This window comes from Tiliqua scincoides, chromosome 4 (assembly GCF_035046505.1).
Source record: "Tiliqua scincoides isolate rTilSci1 chromosome 4, rTilSci1.hap2, whole genome shotgun sequence".
Taxonomy (NCBI): domain Eukaryota; kingdom Metazoa; phylum Chordata; class Lepidosauria; order Squamata; family Scincidae; genus Tiliqua; species Tiliqua scincoides.
In genome coordinates, this window is record NC_089824.1 from 160,707,798 (window position 1) to 160,725,809 (window position 18,012).

Here is an 18,012-nt window from a genome sequence, read left to right on the forward strand (position 1 = left end):
TTTCTAGTGGTTGTCTGCTGGTGTTCTTTGGCATCCTTTTAGATTGTGAGCCCTTTTGGGACAGGGAGCCATTAGTTGTTTGTTTGATTTTCTCTATAAACCGCTTTGTGAACTTTCTGTTGAAAAGCAATATATAAATACTGTTAATAATGATAATGATAATGATAATAATACAGTAATGATAATAATAATAATAACAACATCAAAACCACAACAACCTTTTTTTTTTTTTTTGCTGCCAGAGTCTGTATGAATGTTTGGGTTACACAGAGAGAAGGAAAAAAAAGTATAAAAGAAACTAGAAGTTAGGCAAGCTGTGTGAGTCTTTCAATGAAGTCTATCATTGTGGGTAGTTGAAACCACAGGTTTGGGTGTCCGTTGAAAATAAAATATAGGAAATAGAGCGGGGAGAGGGAATTGGTTTGGCACAAGGGTGGGGTGGGGGGCACATGCAATGATGCTAAAAAATTCCCTCTTCTTCCTGTACTATAAAGGGCTAACAAAATGGTTCTTCACCTCTTAGATGCTAAGGATACACTACTACAGCATTTTGTTGTAGATCCCACTTGCATTAGTAAATCCTAAAAAACAGGAGGTGAAATGGGGAAAGGGAAGGAAGGGATTGGGTCCCTGCAGGGAGAAAGGCGGGATATAAATAAAGTTTATAATAATAATCCCACTGGCACCGGTGTGTGCCAGGATCCTATTCCTGTTCCCCCTTCCTTTTCCCTTACTCTCCTCTGTTCTGTGCTAGCAAAAATAGTTATGCTCAGATCCAATCACTCTCATTGGGGCAGAGGAGGCTTACCCCAGAGTAAAAGAACAAAAGTCCCCTCACCTCAAGGAAGCCTCCAGGGCTGCTCCCCTAACAGGACACAACATGCTGCCATGTGGCCTGTTAGGGGTGTGGTGTGTGTGTGTGTATTAGGATTGTGCTGTAAGTCAAATTAGTGCTACTAACTCCAGCTAGTTTAAATCCATATATAGCACACACCTATGCATACTACTCAGAAATAAGTCTCATTAAATTGAAAGGAATATACTCCCAGGATTCCAGTCCTACCTATAATGTGGGTTCTGCCTAAACCTGGGGTCGGCAACCTGCCATTCTGGAGCCACAAGCGGCTCTTTCAGCCTTTTGCTGCAGCTCCGTGCGGGGCCAACCCATCTGGGGGGGAGGGGCTAGCCCCTCCCACGACGCAGCCACCGCTCACCAGCCCAAGCGCAGGTCTCACGCGTCCTGCCGCTGCGCCCCATAGGAGAGGGCTGGCGGAGCAGCTCCTGCCCAAAGAGCCCGCGCCGCCGCACGTTCCCTCCTGCCCGAGCCGCAGCGCAAAAGCAAGCAATTGAGTGCAGCTGCTCAGTTCTCCTGTACGTGTCTCCTCAGAAGTAAGTCCCATTGTGCTTGATCCCAGGAATGTGTGCCCAGGATTACAACCTTCAGGCTCCCCACTCAGCATTCCCCCGTCACTCACGCACACTCTCACTGCTCCATTTCCTTCACTTGTTCCCCCCCATCACGGCAAAAGCAAACAATTGAGTGCAGCTGCTCTGTCCTCCTCCCAAGCTCTGAGCACAATCCTGTGTGTGTCTCCTCAGAAGTAAGTCCCATTGTGCTTACTCCCAGGAAATTGTGCACAGGATTACCGCCTTCAAGCTCCCTACTCAGCATTCCCCCGTCACTCACACACACTCTCACTGCTCCATTTCCTTCACTTGGAAACTTGAAAGGGGTTTGGAGACCTCTGCACCAGATGGTATTCTGTATATGTTTGTATACTGTATGTGTAACATACTGTATATGTAGCACCAAAGCATATTTCATGGTTGGGAAGTAATCACTGTTAGTATGCCTTTTATTTTATGCAGTTTTGAACTCTTAGCTTGTTTGTTCAGGAGCACTTTTGTGAACAGTGTTAAGTAGTACTAAGTGGTCTTGTTCAGAGGTAGTATTGTGTGTAAAGGCATTTACAAAAGTACAGAAGTAAATGACTGTAAAGAATGACAGTATCCTTCACAAGCAGTTCACCTGTGCACAATCTAAAACAGTTGTTCTCCAACTGTGGGTCTGGACCTGATTTTTAGTGGGACCTATAAGAGGGGAGTGTATTATATAACTGGAACCTATAAGAGGGGAGCACAAGCTATATATGCAGTGTTATCTTCATTTTAGATGTCAAAAGGGTTTTGTGGCTCCCAATGTTTTCTTTATTCCGGAAAACGGGTCCAAATGGCTCTTTGAGTGTTTAAGGTTGGCCTAAACGAATAAAATTCTAGTGTACGAAAATTGTCTTATAAATTCAGCAGTGATGGAAGACTGCTTGATCTTAAGAAGCAACAGAATTAGATTCCACCACAAAGTGACTCGAAGATAAAAAAAATCCTAAAAATCTAAGATTTAAAAAAGTGTGCTAAAACAGTGTGCTAAAACAATCTCACAACACAAGCCTATACGTATTTACTCAGAAATAAGCCCCACTGTGTTAAGTGGCACATAGTCACAAGTGTGTATAGGACTGCAGCCTAGATGTGTATGTCTAGTGTAATTTACATTTACACAAAGCACACAACGTTATTTTTACATGTTTAAGCCCTGAGTACACTGAGTACACATATTTTCAGGTCAACAATAGGATGTTTAAACAGTTGCCCATTTGTTTTAGTTGATTACTCATAGGAGTTTTAGGTGATCAATACATTAATAAACTAATGATTAAATAAACAGTATATGAGGGAAAAAATTGTATCCAGAGATTCCTTTCCTCTTCAGGAGGAAGGGTGCTTTTTGTTGGAAGAAGAGAAGTTTTGGATGCAATCCAGTGGTTGTAATGAGGAAAAAGTATTTGGAAGATGCACAGGTCACAGCAAACATCATGTTGAAAGAGGCATTCCCCTCTTTGTGTGACTGAAAACAGGGTGCCTCTTCTGATGCCACACTCTCCACCAGCAGTTCTTAAAAAATAGTGTATTTAAAAGAACAAAAAGCATTAAAAATTTGCTGCCCAGTTTATTGGGGGCACCTTTTTAGTTGAGTAAAATGCTTTTAATTGACTTATCTAATGTATTAAATACTCCAGCCCTAATCATTTTAAAACTAAGCAAGGTTTCACAAACTGGAGTCAGGGAACCACAGTTTGCTGACTTTTCACAGTTAACGGAGAAGACTGGTCTTCAGTGACATCTTGATGAGCTAGTATTGAATTGGAGCATGTGGTTGGCACCACTTTGGAGAAGAGCATAATGTCCCCTTCATGAGAACTGGAGCAGAACACCTACAAACCAGAGCTTTAGCATTCTTCACAGGTCAAGGCACTTCAGCTGGAAGGAATTATCAGTTTGTCCACTAGGTTCTTTCAGGTGTTCCCCACAGTCCTTCTGATGCCAAACTCCTCCTGAAAAAGTATTTATTACAGCATGTTCTGCACTGAGACAATCTTCCCAGCTGACAAATAATAAACTAACATAAACTGTGCTGCTAACCAGGTTCAGAATTCAGAACTAACCTTCTCACTCAGAACTACCCTATGAACTTTCTGGGCACATTTCTGAGGTACATGAAGGTCAGAGAAAACATGCACAAGAACATTTCTTAAATTGTATGTTTGTAAGAGAAGGTATATGGGTTTCTTGGGAAACAGGGTAGAATTATGGCCATTGTTGAGCCTGTCTTTCAGCTGAGGGACTGAAGGTGAACAAAGGCCACCCAGAGGCTCCACAGCTGAACTGCGGTTTCTCATTTCCCAAGACCAAACAGGTTATCTAGTGGTCACTGTGGTATTTCAAAGTCATCATGCCAATTCCTAATTGCCTTGGGAAGCCTTTATCTTCCCAAGCAGAGACAAAAGAAGAATCTTGTGGCACCTTAAAGTCTTAAAGATTGATTGTGGCATAGGTTTTTATGGACTAGAGCCTGCTTTATCAAAGACACAATGTATGCTGCAATAAATCTGTTAATCTTTAAGGTGCTGCAAGACTCTCTTTTTGTGTGGTTGCTGCAACAGGTGAACAGGACTATCCCTCAGGCATCTCACTTTCTACTATAATTTAAGCCGTTTTTATTCTTCCCCTTAGAGCAGCCTTTTTCACTGGTGTGCCACGAATGGTCTGCAGGTGTGCCATGGGAGTTTGGGAGAGAGTCATTTATTAGTACAACCATTGGGGGATGTGAGCCCCTGCTCACAGTACATAGTGCCTTGTCAATTGCCAGAAGACTGATGGTGTGCCTTGACAATTTTAATCCTTTGTCAGTTTGCTGCGAAATTAAAAAGGTTGAAAATCACTGCCCTAGAGGGCAGTAGTGGACATATAGGAACACCCAAATTCAGTGGTGGTCCATGTTACCTAAATGAGCAGCACAGTGAAGACTCGTATACATTTGACCATGAAGACCACTCTTTCTTTTCTTCTCCTGTGCCCATTTTATAGTTGTTGGCTCATTGCAAGTGTGTTACTTTGACTGTTCTGCTATGAGCAGAAACTGAAAAGTTCAGTAACCCATCCCTTCAACCGATTTGAACATTGGCATTCATATGAGGTTGGCCCATCCATTCACTTCTCACTTCCTGGATTGGAGAAGGAGAAGGTTTAGTGAATCCGAGGCACTCTATCCCACCACTCTCCTCTCTTCTACACCTACTCTTCTACCCTGTCCTCCTCTTCAATTCAATTCAACAGTTCAACACAGTTATCTAAGTCCCCCCCCCCACCTTTTTGTTCAGCAGCTTGTTGAATCTTTGATTTTCTTCTCAATTGCTTTCATAGTTAGAAAAGTAGTCCTAATGGCTTAAGTGCTAGGACTGGCCTTAAGCCAGTCTTCCCCAGTCCCATTCTGCCAACAGAGAACAAAGGCTCCCTTATCTTCTTTTCAGGCATCCTTTCAAATATTTGAGGATTCTTATCAAGTTTTCCTTTAGCCTTTTATTTTTCCTAAGGTAAGTTTTAACTTTTCCTCATCGATCATTGAAGTTTTCTCATTACATTGGACCCATACAAAGACATAACTAGAATAGATTTTTAAAGCCAAAGCAGTGACTAATGTTATTAGGACCCATTAAAGCATCACAAAATAATGTTCAATGTTGTGACTCCTCCAGAATTCTTCTTTGGTCTGACTGCTAATGGTGGAGGAAGAGGGAAAGACACCATTCCAATGCCAGGTCTTGGAAGGCTTTTGGATAAGGCCCTGTGCTGAGTCTTCACCCCCTCCAGGTGTGTGCACATTTTTACACACATGTACACACTGTTCCCCCTCCCCATCCTCCTGGAAGGTATCTTGGTGGCAGTTGGACTGCTCCTGTCTCAGCACCTCCCTAGTGGACAGAGGCTGCTTGATGCTGAGGAGGAAGAGATGCAGTAATCATGAAGGGGAATCCCGTCTATTTTCAAATCTCTGCGTCATCCCTTCTCTCTGGCTTTGGCAGTGTATACTTTCAAGTACAAATGTACTCAGGTGTGAAAAGGTGTAGTGGCTTTAGAATAACACTTCCATGAACAGTACCCAGTGAACGCAAACTCCCTCCGAAAATGGTTTCTTAGTTTAACGCCACTCTTCATTCTTTCAGGCTCACTCAGGAGCTCTTTCATCATCCTCTTGAGAAATTTATTTGAATTTGTCCTTTCTTTTAAACACATCCCTGCATTAGCCCTCCCTGCCACATTAACAACGAGCTTTCCTGTTTTTTTTTTCCTGGACCCCTTCCAAGCCATTAATGAGTGCCAGAAAGCCAAATCACACCGGTGCGCACCTCGTTAACACCCTTGTGCGCAGGCCAAGGAGGAAACAGGCAGACAAATTCCATCCCTACTTGGGCTGTTCAATTCTGCCTGGTCCAGCAGGATTTGCAAGCTGCTGCTGAGCTCCAAGTAATGTGCTTGATAATTGACCAGGCTTCCTGCTGGGGAGGGAGGTGCGCTCCAGTGCACCTGGCCTCTTCAGCCTTCCCATTCGACCTGCCTGCATGCATTGCAGAGGGAGCAAGCCCACCACACTTCTGCTTTCAGCTGTGACTGTCTCTCCAGCAGTTAGCATGGCTGGGCTCCTGGCTGTAATCGTTTGCCTCTTAGCTAGTTTGGAACCTGTGAACGGCCAAAGAGGTAACATGATTTATTTGTCTACTTGGTGCGGTTATACAGGATGTGTGAGCACACTGATTTTTGCATGGCTCGCCACAGTAAATATCACTGCAAATATCATTTTGCTTGTCCAGTCTGCATCTAAATACTGGGTCACCTCCTGATTTGTGTTCTATTTCAGGGTTTGGCTTTTTTTTTTTTAAATTACAATTAAGACAATTAAGATCTACCCTTGCTAACTGGGCAAAGAGGCACCTTGTATTTAGCAAGGGGAGTGCAATTGTATTTCTCCAGCTCAGCATGGTGTCCTTTCCAGTAGCTGTTGCCTCTTCTGTATTTTTTTAAGATTGTGAGCCTTTGGGGACATGGAACTGTTTATTGATCTATTTTACTATGTAAATCACTTTGTGAACTACCCCTGTATTATTATGAACTATACTACTACTACTACTACTACTACTACTACTACTACTAATTTTATGAAACAAATATTATTGTGATGCCCCTTCATCGTAGTGGTGGTGAAGTGCACAAATGTTTCACAACTCCTTTCAATGTCTAGCCTTACTTCCTTCTTCATCTTAAACAGCTTTAAAACATGTTCAGGAATCTGATGGTACACATCACCTTATTTACCTCTTTCATGTCCTGAACCTGTGTGTCTACCTAGTTGGCATCTCACTGATTTGTTTAGCTTCCCCTACCTAGAGAGAAGAGTACTTCTGAGAATGTGCAGGGACCTGTTCCCTCTACTCATCACTGGACTATTCAGTGGCCTGCATGCCACCAGAGCTGGGTTAGGGCTTCTGGGGCATATATTGTGGCCTCTAGGTAGGCATATGTCTAGCTGTAGGGCTATAGCCATGGGGGTAGGGGGTGGGGGGTGGATGATGCTGGAGGGGATGATTCTTTGGAGACCATCTCTAAATTTTCAACTTTCACTTAAAAGAGGTGAGTCTTCAATCCTTGTAGGGTTAGAAGGAAAAGTGTGCAGACAAAATTCAATCAGTTACTAAGAAGTTATGTAAGTAGATATCTTTAAAGCATATATTAGACTATCTGAATTGCTGTTCTGGTGGTTCAGTGGTGGTTTCCTGCTCACTTAGGCCTCCTTATCACAACATTTCTGGTTAAGATCCTCTATGTGGACAATACCAAATACTGCTATTTAATCTAGAGGCTGAAGTGAGCGGGAAATTCCATTGCCCCTAAAAGTGACCTTCCTTCACAAGTGTCGTAGTTCTTTGTATATATATTGTATATAATCAATCCTCTGATTGGTTATACAGCTTCTGTAAGGCACCCATAGTATAGATATTACTCTGCATAGGGCCATACAGACCCCCAGGCACAGAAGCCAGTTGTACAAGGTGAACCTGGAACAGTTTCAGAAGTCAACTAGAGAGCATTCCGTCTGTTGAGTGGCTATATTCATGTTCTGCTTTGGCCTCAATCCTATCGCCTGCCATATTAGATCATGCAGCCGTGCCAATGGAGGCCGCCCAGCTTGCTACAGTGGGGGGAGGGGGAATCTGACAGCCTACAGGAAGTAAGTAAAAAAAGTACTAGGGTATTTGCGTGTCCGGGACAATTGTGTCCTGGTCATAATGAGTCCCAGTCATCTGTGTCCCTGGAATTCACCATTGGTTTTTTTTGCATCCCCATATAATAGGGTAACAAACCCCATGTTATTTATCCCAAGTGTATTATCACAGCTCTAACCCCAACTCTACCTTTGTGTAAAAAGAATTAAAAAATACATCTAATTTGTTGGGACACAAATGTCCAGGACATAAAAAGAATGGACACAAATGTCCAATATTGGAATGCATTTGACTAGGACACAGTTGTCTAATGTAAAGTTGTCCAGTGGCCCTGTAAAGGATACTTGGGGAGTAGGTACAGCTGCACTAACAACTAGGCCTTATTCCCCTTAGTCAGCCTGCCTTCTCATGGGATTCACTTTTCCGTTTCCCTGACAGATTCCAAGAAAACTATTATTTTCTTCACCTTTATTGTGTGTTCATTTGCTCTTGAATGTGTGTGTTAATGTGTAACTCTTTAAGCACAGTATGAAATCTGAAAGAGTTCTTAAATAGCCACCCTGCAGGATCAACTATTTCTGGGGCCAAATGCAAGCTGGTGCACCTGTCTGAGAGATCTGGACCCAAGAGGCTTCAAATACAAGTTTGCTCCTGTTCCTCTATTGAAATGCTCCCTAAGTAGCCTACAGCCCTACTATCTGAAGCACTATAAAAACGTGGTATGATCAGGGGTGTCAAACATAAGACCTGGGGGCTGGATGTGGCCCGCGGAAGCTTTTTATCTAGCCCTCAGGCTCTCAGCTGCTGAGGTGTTACTGCTAAAAGGGCAGCCCCCATGAAAATTGGGCTCTCCTATATCTTGAAATATGATAAAGTTTTGCATGCTTTCTCTTCTGTCATTTGTAGTTAATGAATTCCTAAGTGAGAAAAAGTGCTTATTTTTGGTTGTGAGTTGTTTAATGACATCACTTCCAGCCCTCAGCAGGCATCATGAATGCCATTCAGACCTCAGTATGAAACGAGTTTGACAACCCTGATCTAGATCTACCTATTTTCTTACTAGTTGTGCTCCCATGTCTCAAACAATAGCTTGAATTACAGACATTTAGTAAGTTCATTTCCAGAGGGGTGGTCCAGGTTATTTAATATAACCAGTCTACTACTATTTCACGTAGAGGCACTTTCACACTTTCTGCCAGTCATGCCACCGTTGAAGGTACAGAACTGCTACCAGGAAAAGCAATAGCAATTCCACATCTGAAAGCTCAAGTAAGACTAGATGAATAAAGACTTAAACTGGTTCCCAGAGTTACAGATGGCTATATCTATACCAGCAAAGTCCTGGAGCCTCCTGGTACCCAGGTCAAGGCAACAGGGTGATGCAGAAATGTCACCCCCATGCATCATTATGTTGCCCCCATGCCTGCACGCTACATACTCACTTCCGAAATGGCTCAATTTCTGAGCCAAACAGAAGTGAGAGAGGGCAGTTAGGTCCAACATAACTGCACACACTGCTTTAAGCAATGAGCACTACATCCGCGCCCCCCCCCCCAGAGAGCTAGGGAAACATCTGGAATGTTGTGGAGGGGGCATGCTGCCCCAGTGTTCCCCAGTACTCTACTAACCTCTGACAATCCCTCGCCTCATGGCCTAGTACCTGGGGCCCATGCCTCCCCCAGTCACCCAGTTTGTCTGCCACTGGTCTGTGCTTTTGCACAGGTGCACTTCATCCTTTGGTGGTGCTTTTGCACAGATAGGATAATATTTGGCTGGCAAGAACTGGTTGTTTTGACTTCTGGCATGTAGGTTAGGGACTTAGGACGCAATCCTATCTTCAGCTGGCCTGCAGGGTACATTGCTACTGATACAGACTCCCTTGCATCTCGTGGGCTGGCTGAGGACCAGGCCAGTTGGAAGAGGTAAGCAAAGAAAAAGTTTATTTAATGTCTCTTTACCCTGCCATACTCCTAGAGAGTGTGCTGCACCTCTCTGGCTGCTCTGTGGTCTCCTATGGGCCTACTCAGATTTGCACCAGCTCTTTTGCTGGCACAGATGTATTAGGTTGAATGGGGCATATCAGGCCCAGAACTGTAGGACAGGAGGATAGGATTCCACTGCTGCTGATGCTGCCGAAATCTGCTCCTGATCTGCCCCTGCTTGGCCTGATCCCCGTCCCAGTCCAGCCCTACTGCCACTATGAGTATTATAGTAGCCAGTCTGTGCAGTGCTGTTGCTGGTCTGTGGCTTTCCAACCTTTACACTGGTGGCAGTGCTGCACAAATATGAAGAGGCTGTTGCATCAGTGGACCTTGTGGCCCTTAGTGTAGCAGCAAGAGAAAACAAATGCTGCATTTGGCATTACTCTTTTTCAGTGCCATTTTGTTTTTGTTCTTTTATTTTCTGCTGTAGACAGCTCTGGGAACTGTGCCCAGCTCTCTCTTAGAATATTGAGATAGCAGGATACACAAGAACAAATGAGGAACATTCATTTCTGACTCACTGGGTGGGGGGTATTTGGCCAGTGATCCAGGAGTGAGTGAAAATGGTCAGAGAGACCCTGGACCAGGCCAAGCCACAGAGGCTGGGCGACCGCCCTGCGCTAGCTCAGCACCAGCCAGCGCTGGGCTAGCATGGGCGAGAGCCCAGCGGAGGGGCTCGCAAACGTACCTTACGGCACATTTGCGACAGTGCTCGGTGGCACGGCTTCGTGCACAGGATTGGGCTCTAAGGACCAAATTCTATCCAATTTTCCAGCACTGGTGCAGCCATGCCAGTGGGGCATACGCTGCATCCTTCGATGGGGGGGGGGCAATCATGGAGGCCTCCTCCACATAAGGGAATATTTGTTCCCTTTCTTCAAGGCTGCACTGCAGCTATATCGGCACTGGAAAGTTGGATAGGATTGGGCCCTAAAAAGGGAGGGTTCACTTTAAAGGAAGAAGTAAAGGTAGGGAATCAGCATTGTCCAGTTAGGAAGTAGGTTGGGTTCCAGCTGGAAGATAAATTTTTAAGAACATAGCATTCTTCTCTCTGTTGTCCTGGATAGTAGGTGTGGAGGATTCAGGAGGAGTGGTGAGTCAGAAGGAAGGAACTCACCTGTTAGAGAAGTATAGGATTTAATTTGGGCCTAAGCTTGTCTTTTACCAACCACTTTTAGATCTTGTGTGGTTATACTGTGTTGACTGTTTACATCTGAGAAACTGTATAGTCATTTAGTGTTTGTTTGGGCAATTGTGTTTTATCTTTGCTCTGCCAATGTAGTTATAGTAATTGGGGGATTGGAGCTTTGTCCCTCCCCCCCTTTTTATGTAGTAATTTCCAACACATTTGGCCATGACAACAAGTTCACCACATGTGATAAAATGTTTTTTAGGAACATTGCCCTAGCCTCTTGGTGTCTTTATATGACTGGCATCTGAAAACTAAAATTGAGGGTGCAATCCTTACCTTGTCTTTGGCTGTTGCAAATTGCTTGCACTGGACCAGGAGTGTCGCAAATGCATCGTAAAGCACATTTGTTACTACTCTAGAGGAGGCTGGACCAGCGCAAGGATGTACACTGGAAGATGGGCCAGTGGGCAGACTGGGCCTGGGATGGGGGTGGGACTGGCCTTGGCAACTTAGGCTGAATCCTAACCACCACCACCCCTTCCTGGACAGCCTGGTGTAACACTGGGCTGCTTGGATTTTTTGCATCAGCAATTTGCTGATGCAAAATTGCTGGCACAGATCTGAGTAGCCCCATTAGAATGGCTGGTGTGTGACATGGAAGAAGGGGATAAATATGCTCTTACTTTGAGTTGTGCCACAGCCCATCTCATAACCTGCACTGGATATGGTGCAGGCCAGTTGGGCTGCCTATTTCAGCACAGGTTAGGACTGGGCTGCCCAACATTGACCCCAAAAGTGGCTTTTGCAGTATTCAAAGACTTGGTTGAACTTGAAACATTTAACAATTCCAAAGTCAAGAAATGCATGACTTTTTAAAAAATGTGTACAAATGTTTGTTTCAGTTCCCCATTAAACCTGAGCAAAGAGTTCTTTTTTGACAAGTCTGTTGTGTTAATAGTCACCTTCTGAAATAGTCGTTTCTGGATTATCCTAACAATGAGCAACACATTGATTAATCATCTAGCGAAAACAGCCTCATTTCATTTGAGGGTGAGGCAAAGGGAGGAGATGTCCTATTCCTAGAACAAGAGGTGTTGGCAGGGTTCAACTGTGACCATCAGTCATGAACTTGTGTAGCAGACAACCATTCAAGTGTAAGAAAATGTTGTCTAAGTTGGCAGGACTGCCCTTAGCACAACACATGACATGACACAGTTGCTTTTGCAATTTATACCTAAATAGTTTACCATTATTAGGACCTGCAATAACATTGATTTAACCCCTTTTCTGGGCAGGTCTGGGGACAGCTCAGCCATGGATTCAGGGATCTGTCGCAGTTGTTGTGTTCTTGGTTTTGACAGGGGTCGCCTTTGTCATCAATAAAATCTGGTGCCAGAAAAATGGGTAAGTGTTGCCTTGCCAATATGCTCCAGCAACCCCAGGTCTGGTCCAAGAACTCCTGGTGCCTGAGGAGCACAGCAAATGCTGCTCTCCCTTACCAGTGTGATGGCCTTCACTTCTTCTTGAAAAGGAAGAGGAAGTGTGGCAGAAAGGAGAGGGCGTGGCTAGAATTCAGGAAGTGAGAGCTAAAGAGCTGGGGGGAGATGGTGGGAAGAGAGAAGTGAACATCCCTAGCCAATCAGCAGCCTGTGACAACTGCCTCAGGTGGCCCATCAATACAAAGATACTTGCATGGCTTGTCTGTTGTGGTCATTCTGCATAAAGGTTGCTTCATGTGGGACATCAGAAGCTCCAGTGTTGAATTTCCTACTTCAAAAAAAAAAAAAAAAAAAAGATTACAGCTGCTACAGAGCCACCCAGATTGAATCAGGTGTGCAGCACTGGGGAAAATAAAAGATTTTTTAAAGCTCTGACAGGGAAGAGATGGGGTGGGGGGTGTATTGGACCTGAGAAAGGGGCAGATTTGGGGCATAGGGCACCTCCCAAATCCTAACCCCCTTCCCAAGCCTGATCCACCTTCATGGGTCATGCAGTGTCACTAGTGCAGGTCCGAGTTGACCCAAGGCAGTGGGGGCTTTTCCCGGGGGAATAGAACAAATATTCCCTTTCCCAAGGAGGCCCTAACTTGCCAAAACTTCCCTATGGGATATAGCAGGCTGCTGCATCACAATGGTCGTAGGGAGATTGGGCTGTAATGCAACCATGTAAAAGGCCATATTGATGCCCAAGAGGCATAATGAAATCAGTTGTTTCCCGATTTTAAAATATCAGATAAGTGAAATATTTTTTATTATGATGTTCATTTTGACCCTATGGCTGTAAAAGTGCAATGGTGGTTTGCAGTACAATGGGCAGCCTGAAGGATACCCATTCACCTTCTGTCTCTTTGGTAGTCATACTTTACACTGGTGCAAAGCCTTTCTACATTGACTTTTCTGCTGAGGAACCTTGTGCATTGTAGAAGATTTTGGGAGGCATGGTCTAAGCATGCAAAATGTTCGTGCAGAGTGCTGGCCAGATTGATTGGGTCTCATTGTTCCTTGTGTGAACTGAGTGAATGGCCTTGAGAAACTCCTGGTAAATCTCTGAGGAAGCCAGGGTTTACTGGAATACAGTTCGAAAGTCACTGATCTATCTGAATAATCTCTTTCCAATATTGCATACCTCACTGAGCTGCAATTTAATCCTGCAGATGATTCTGATGGATATATCCCATAATCCTTTGTACAGCAGTGTCTCCTTGAGAATGTTACAAGCACAAGTGGCAGGTTCACACTAAAGTGTGATTTATATATTAAATAAAGTGTAGGATTTATATATTGAAATTGCATGCAACATCCATAATTCTAGCTTCCTAGTGAAACTTCTGATTGTTTCCACAGTGATTCCTTTGATGGAAATAACAAAGAATTATCCATGAGACGCAACAAAGAAGAACTGGCCATTCCTAATGGTACAGAAGGGAAGTTTTCAACAACTGTAGCAGATTTCAGGTTAGGGTCACTTTTTAATCCAACAAAAAGCATAACAAGCATAAATGTGTGTGTTCACATTTCCTGGTGCCTGAGGTGCTGTGCCAAATGCTGTCTTCCCTTACCTGGTGATGCACCAGCCTCTGCTCTTCCCACTCCCTATCCTGGAAAAGGAAGAGGGCAATGGAGTGAAAGTATGGAGGAAGGAAGAGTGGTGGACTAGTGTCGGAGGTACTCTGCCCCCCCATTACCTCACCTTTCCTCTCCTCCAGATTCTCTTTCGCACCACCCATTTCCTGTCCAAAGTGTGGGAAGAGAAGAAATAGGAGCAAAGCCTGCTGAATTGCAGAAATGTAGGCACAAAACACATCTGTTGAAACACCTTGCCTCCAGGCTGCTCCCTTGTGCATCCCAAAGAAAAGTCACCTGCTTTCTTCCTCTCACCCCAGCTTTGCATGGTCAATTGGAAAATTATGTACCATCTCTTTCAAAACTGAAATCACACTATGAGAGACCTGTGGGAACTGAGACAACTGACGGAACAGCAGATTATTTCTCTCATCTTCTCTGAGGCATACATTTAGTGAGTGGAATGGCAGGCAGAATCAGTCACACTGTTTAAACTGTTTATCTGTCTTTTGCTGAGCGTGTGTACTTGAATTTGCACATATGATGTATCCTGGTTGTGATGATGTTTTCTCATTTTTCAGGTGTGTAGAAGGCTCCCATGTCTATGAAAACAAAGTTGAACTTGAGTGTGGAAACACAACAGAGGTTTGTGTTGAAAATCCAAGCCAAGTCATTACCACTGCCATGTAACAACAAAAACTGTGCATGGGTTGAATCACTTCATTGAAAACACTGACTGGAGATGGCTGAGAAAAAGAAAAGTTGCTAATGGTTAGCACACTGGATCTTTTTCTCTTTTGGGCTAAGGTTTGAAGTATTCTGCAAATCTGTTGGGTAGAAAAAACTGACGCAAGGTATCTGTGTCTATATTTTTTCAGAAAAGGCACACCCAACAAAATCTTAATCTATAATTTTTTTTTAAATTTACATTTTATACAATGATCAAAACAGCTTTGAAATATCTCTGAGCTTCTTTCCCAAGCTACCAGTACCCCTCCTTTGCACCTGTTGCCAACTTCCTGTAAGCAGCCTGCAACAAATCCACTCATGAATCTTCCCAAGCTCACTGGTATGGTCCACTTCACCATTTAGGAGTGCCTTGGCTAGAAACTGCTCTACCTCCATGATAGGAGTGCTCTGCCTTGTTGTGGAATAGCTTAAAGAAATAATTGTACTGAAACAGTATGTGGGTGGTGTCAACTCATTGCTGAGTACAAAGGTGAACTGCTGGTGATCCTCCACTGGATTGCTCCTATTTTAATCTTGCTGTATTTTTAAACTCACCAGACAGACATACCTATTATTAGAATGGGGTTGGCTAAGGTTTATTTGAAAGCAGCTACTGTATGTAATCCTCATACGTGGGCTGCCTGTTTTTCTTTTGGTAGTTGAAGGATTCATTCTGTATCAGTACATCATGTTAAGTGTTAATTACTGAATGATTTTTTAAAAAATCTCAATTTCCTTTCTTATATAGAAAGAAACAAATCTCAGTTGTAATTTTCAATTAAAAAAAATGAATGACTCCATATGATTTTTTTAAACATATAATTGATACATTCTATTTAAAAATATATTTAATTATCCACATCAGCTTGTGGATTTTTACTGCCCAGTTATGGGCAGTGGTGGGCCTGGAGGGGGGTCTGGGGAGGCAGTGCTGCATCTGCCCAGCTCTCCAGACAGCATGGGAAGGCTTCTGAGGTTTCTGACGCAATCTTAAGTTTCCCGGAAATACTGTTTAAGAATGCAGGGAAGCCTCAGAATGCTTTTCCAAGTTGTACCTAGCTTCACACAAGGCTCTGTTGTGCTGGGTAAGTATGGGGATGGCATTGTGTGTGGGTGGTGGTGGTGGTGGTATTGCAAACCTTTGCCCTGCGGCACAGCAAGGGGCAGGTCCATTACTGATTATGGGAAAAGTAGGACACAACACAACCTGTATGTCACAATAAGGTCACATGATTCAGAGCTGCTTCTATGACTTTTCCACTAATTCCATCCCAGCTGCAAATACTCCTCTTCCTTTTACAAACCTACTGAGCACATTCTTCTCTGACAAGCACCTTCATCCCTACTAGGTCATTGTGCCCTGAGTTCCCTCCAACTTGTCCCATAGCGGAGGTGACCCTGTACATACCTTGAAGTCCAAGAATGTTATAAGCTGCTATCCTACCCTCCCTGATGGTTTCCATCTTGTGTGTGGCTGGGAGATGGGGGGGGGGCAGGATGATCAAATATGCTCCTACTGCGTGCACACACACTAGAGGAATTTTTATGCAAGGCACTCAAAATGTTACGACAGCCCCTTTTTTTACAGCATAAACCTATGCATCACTATCTGGAAATAAATCCCATTTTGTGACATTGTTAATTCCAATGTTCAGGTTGATTGATAGTATTTATATCAAATCCCATTTTGTTCAGTTTTGGACCCCTAAGCTAGGCTCTGAAGAAGCTAAATAATTGGTTTCATCCAAGAAGACCTGGAGTTTTTCCCCCACATGTGCTCTAGTATTGTTTGCCCTATCCCCAAGGTGTTAACCTGGATGGGTCAAGCCATTATTTTTTCAGTAGTGTCCCATAACAATATCCTTTAGAGCTGCCAGAACCTCACCCTCAGGCATTCACTGTTTCTGAAACCCAATCCCTTTGCCCTGACCACACAGATTTAACAAGCTAAACTGGGTATAGATTAAAGGAACATGTGATAGGTCTCCATGAGGATCTTGACCACATTCTCGGGTTGCAAAAACAGAAAAATGCTCATTAAATATTGACTAAATGGCTTCCTGTTGCTCCTTCTGCTGACTTTTGTTATAATAACCTTTGAGTTGCCAGACTGTTGCCTCTGCTTTTCTGTCCATGGCTATCCAAAATCCCCTGGACACAGAGCTGCCCCCTTGTGGGGAGGAGAAGAACATGACAACCTCATTCCGCTTTATGCAGAAGCAGAGGGAGGCAGTAGTGGAGGACCACCTGACATTCTTTTCTGCCTGCTTTGTCCTGGGATTTGTCCTAAAATAAATGTTCTCTCTGAGGAAGCTATTGAGGTGCAGATTGCTGAAGAAAGAATGCTGTTCACCTAGCATGTAGGAAAAGCCCATCTGTCTCAGGAGAGGGTAGAATGGAAGGGAGCAATCAGTTTGTAACAATTTTATGTTAAAAAAAACAACCCATTTTGCATTCGTGTGTTGTTGCCTCTTTGACAGGAAGCTTCTGCATTGTTGCAATGTGAAACATGGTTTCTTTTAGTGCCCTGGAAGTGGCCGAGTCTCTCAGTGCCAGATGGTACTTACTTGGGCAAGAATTTGGACAGCAGGGTTGTGGCATGAATACAAGGTGGCATGGAAAGTTTTCCCCAGTCTCTGTTTATTTGAATGAAAGACAGCAACGAAATGCCATCCTTGGTGCTGGTTTGTACACCCCAACCAAAAGCACTGAAACAAACATCCCCTGAGCCTCTCCTTATCGCTTTATTACACCTGCTAGAATGAATAGATTAAAAGGCAGTGGAGGTGGTGAAGGCAGAAGAATCCTGCAGAAAGGCTGGGTTTGGGGATTGTTAATTATTCTCTGGGGTCTCTAATCTTTAACTGACAAACAGCATCACTAACTGTCTTAAACCTCCTCCTGGAAGACACTGATAATAAACCATCTGCATGAAGGAACCCAATTATCTAGCCCTCTGCAGCCGCCTCTGACATGGCTGTAGCAGGAGATAATAAATGCACGGTATGTAATAATGACACGTCATTTACGATTATCTCACTGATACATGACCTTTTAGCTCTATTGTTTGCACTTCGAAAAAGAGGGAGAAAGAGAGAATATTTGGTGCAAAGCCATCACACGCACGGACATTCGTCTTCCTCACGCCTGTGATGTAACCTTGTCGCAAACGCAACTGGAACCGATTGGTCTGCTCAACTGGATTTATGCCCATCCCTTCAGACCTCTTTAATAAATTGCTGTTTGAGTTGCAGCATCGTTACCATGGTGATGCTGGGAGGAAAGCTAATAAGGCACACAGAAATAGCATCATGCTAAAGGGAGCTATTTGGGCCTAATACTCAAGTGATTAGATGTCTATCTCCATTGCTGACCACCTCTCACCCCCTCCTTTTTCCACGATAAGCAGTTTTAAGTTGTTCTCACAGAGAATGGAAGAGGAGGAGGAGGAGGAAGAAGAAGAGGAGGGAAGAAGGAGAGAAGAAGGAGAG

General features: G+C 43.8%; 1 protein-coding gene across 1 annotated transcript; it reads left to right on the forward strand.

The window, feature by feature from the left end:
- The first annotated feature begins 6,026 nt into the window (after window positions 1-6,026).
- PDZK1IP1 (PDZK1 interacting protein 1) lies at window positions 6,027-14,482 on the forward strand. The gene is made up of 4 exons (XM_066624619.1): window positions 6,027-6,093; window positions 12,026-12,134; window positions 13,574-13,684; window positions 14,374-14,482. The coding sequence occupies exons 1-4, from the start codon at window positions 6,027-6,029 to the stop codon at window positions 14,480-14,482; spliced, it is 396 nt and encodes a 131-aa protein (XP_066480716.1).
- The last annotated feature ends 3,530 nt before the right edge of the window (window positions 14,483-18,012 follow it).

What these genes read in the sequence shown, in the direction of transcription:
- PDZK1IP1 (XM_066624619.1), top strand. Translation starts at nt 6,027, where the DNA reads ATGGCTGGGCTCCTGGCTGTAATCGTTTGCCTCTTAGCTAGTTTGGAA. An exon ending in ACCTGTGAACGGCCAAAGAG is followed by an intron (nt 6,094 to 12,025) that starts GTAACATGATTT and finishes TTTTCTGGGCAG; the next exon opens with GTCTGGGGACAGCTCAGCCA. An exon ending in ATCTGGTGCCAGAAAAATGG is followed by an intron (nt 12,135 to 13,573) that starts GTAAGTGTTGCC and finishes TTGTTTCCACAG; the next exon opens with TGATTCCTTTGATGGAAATA.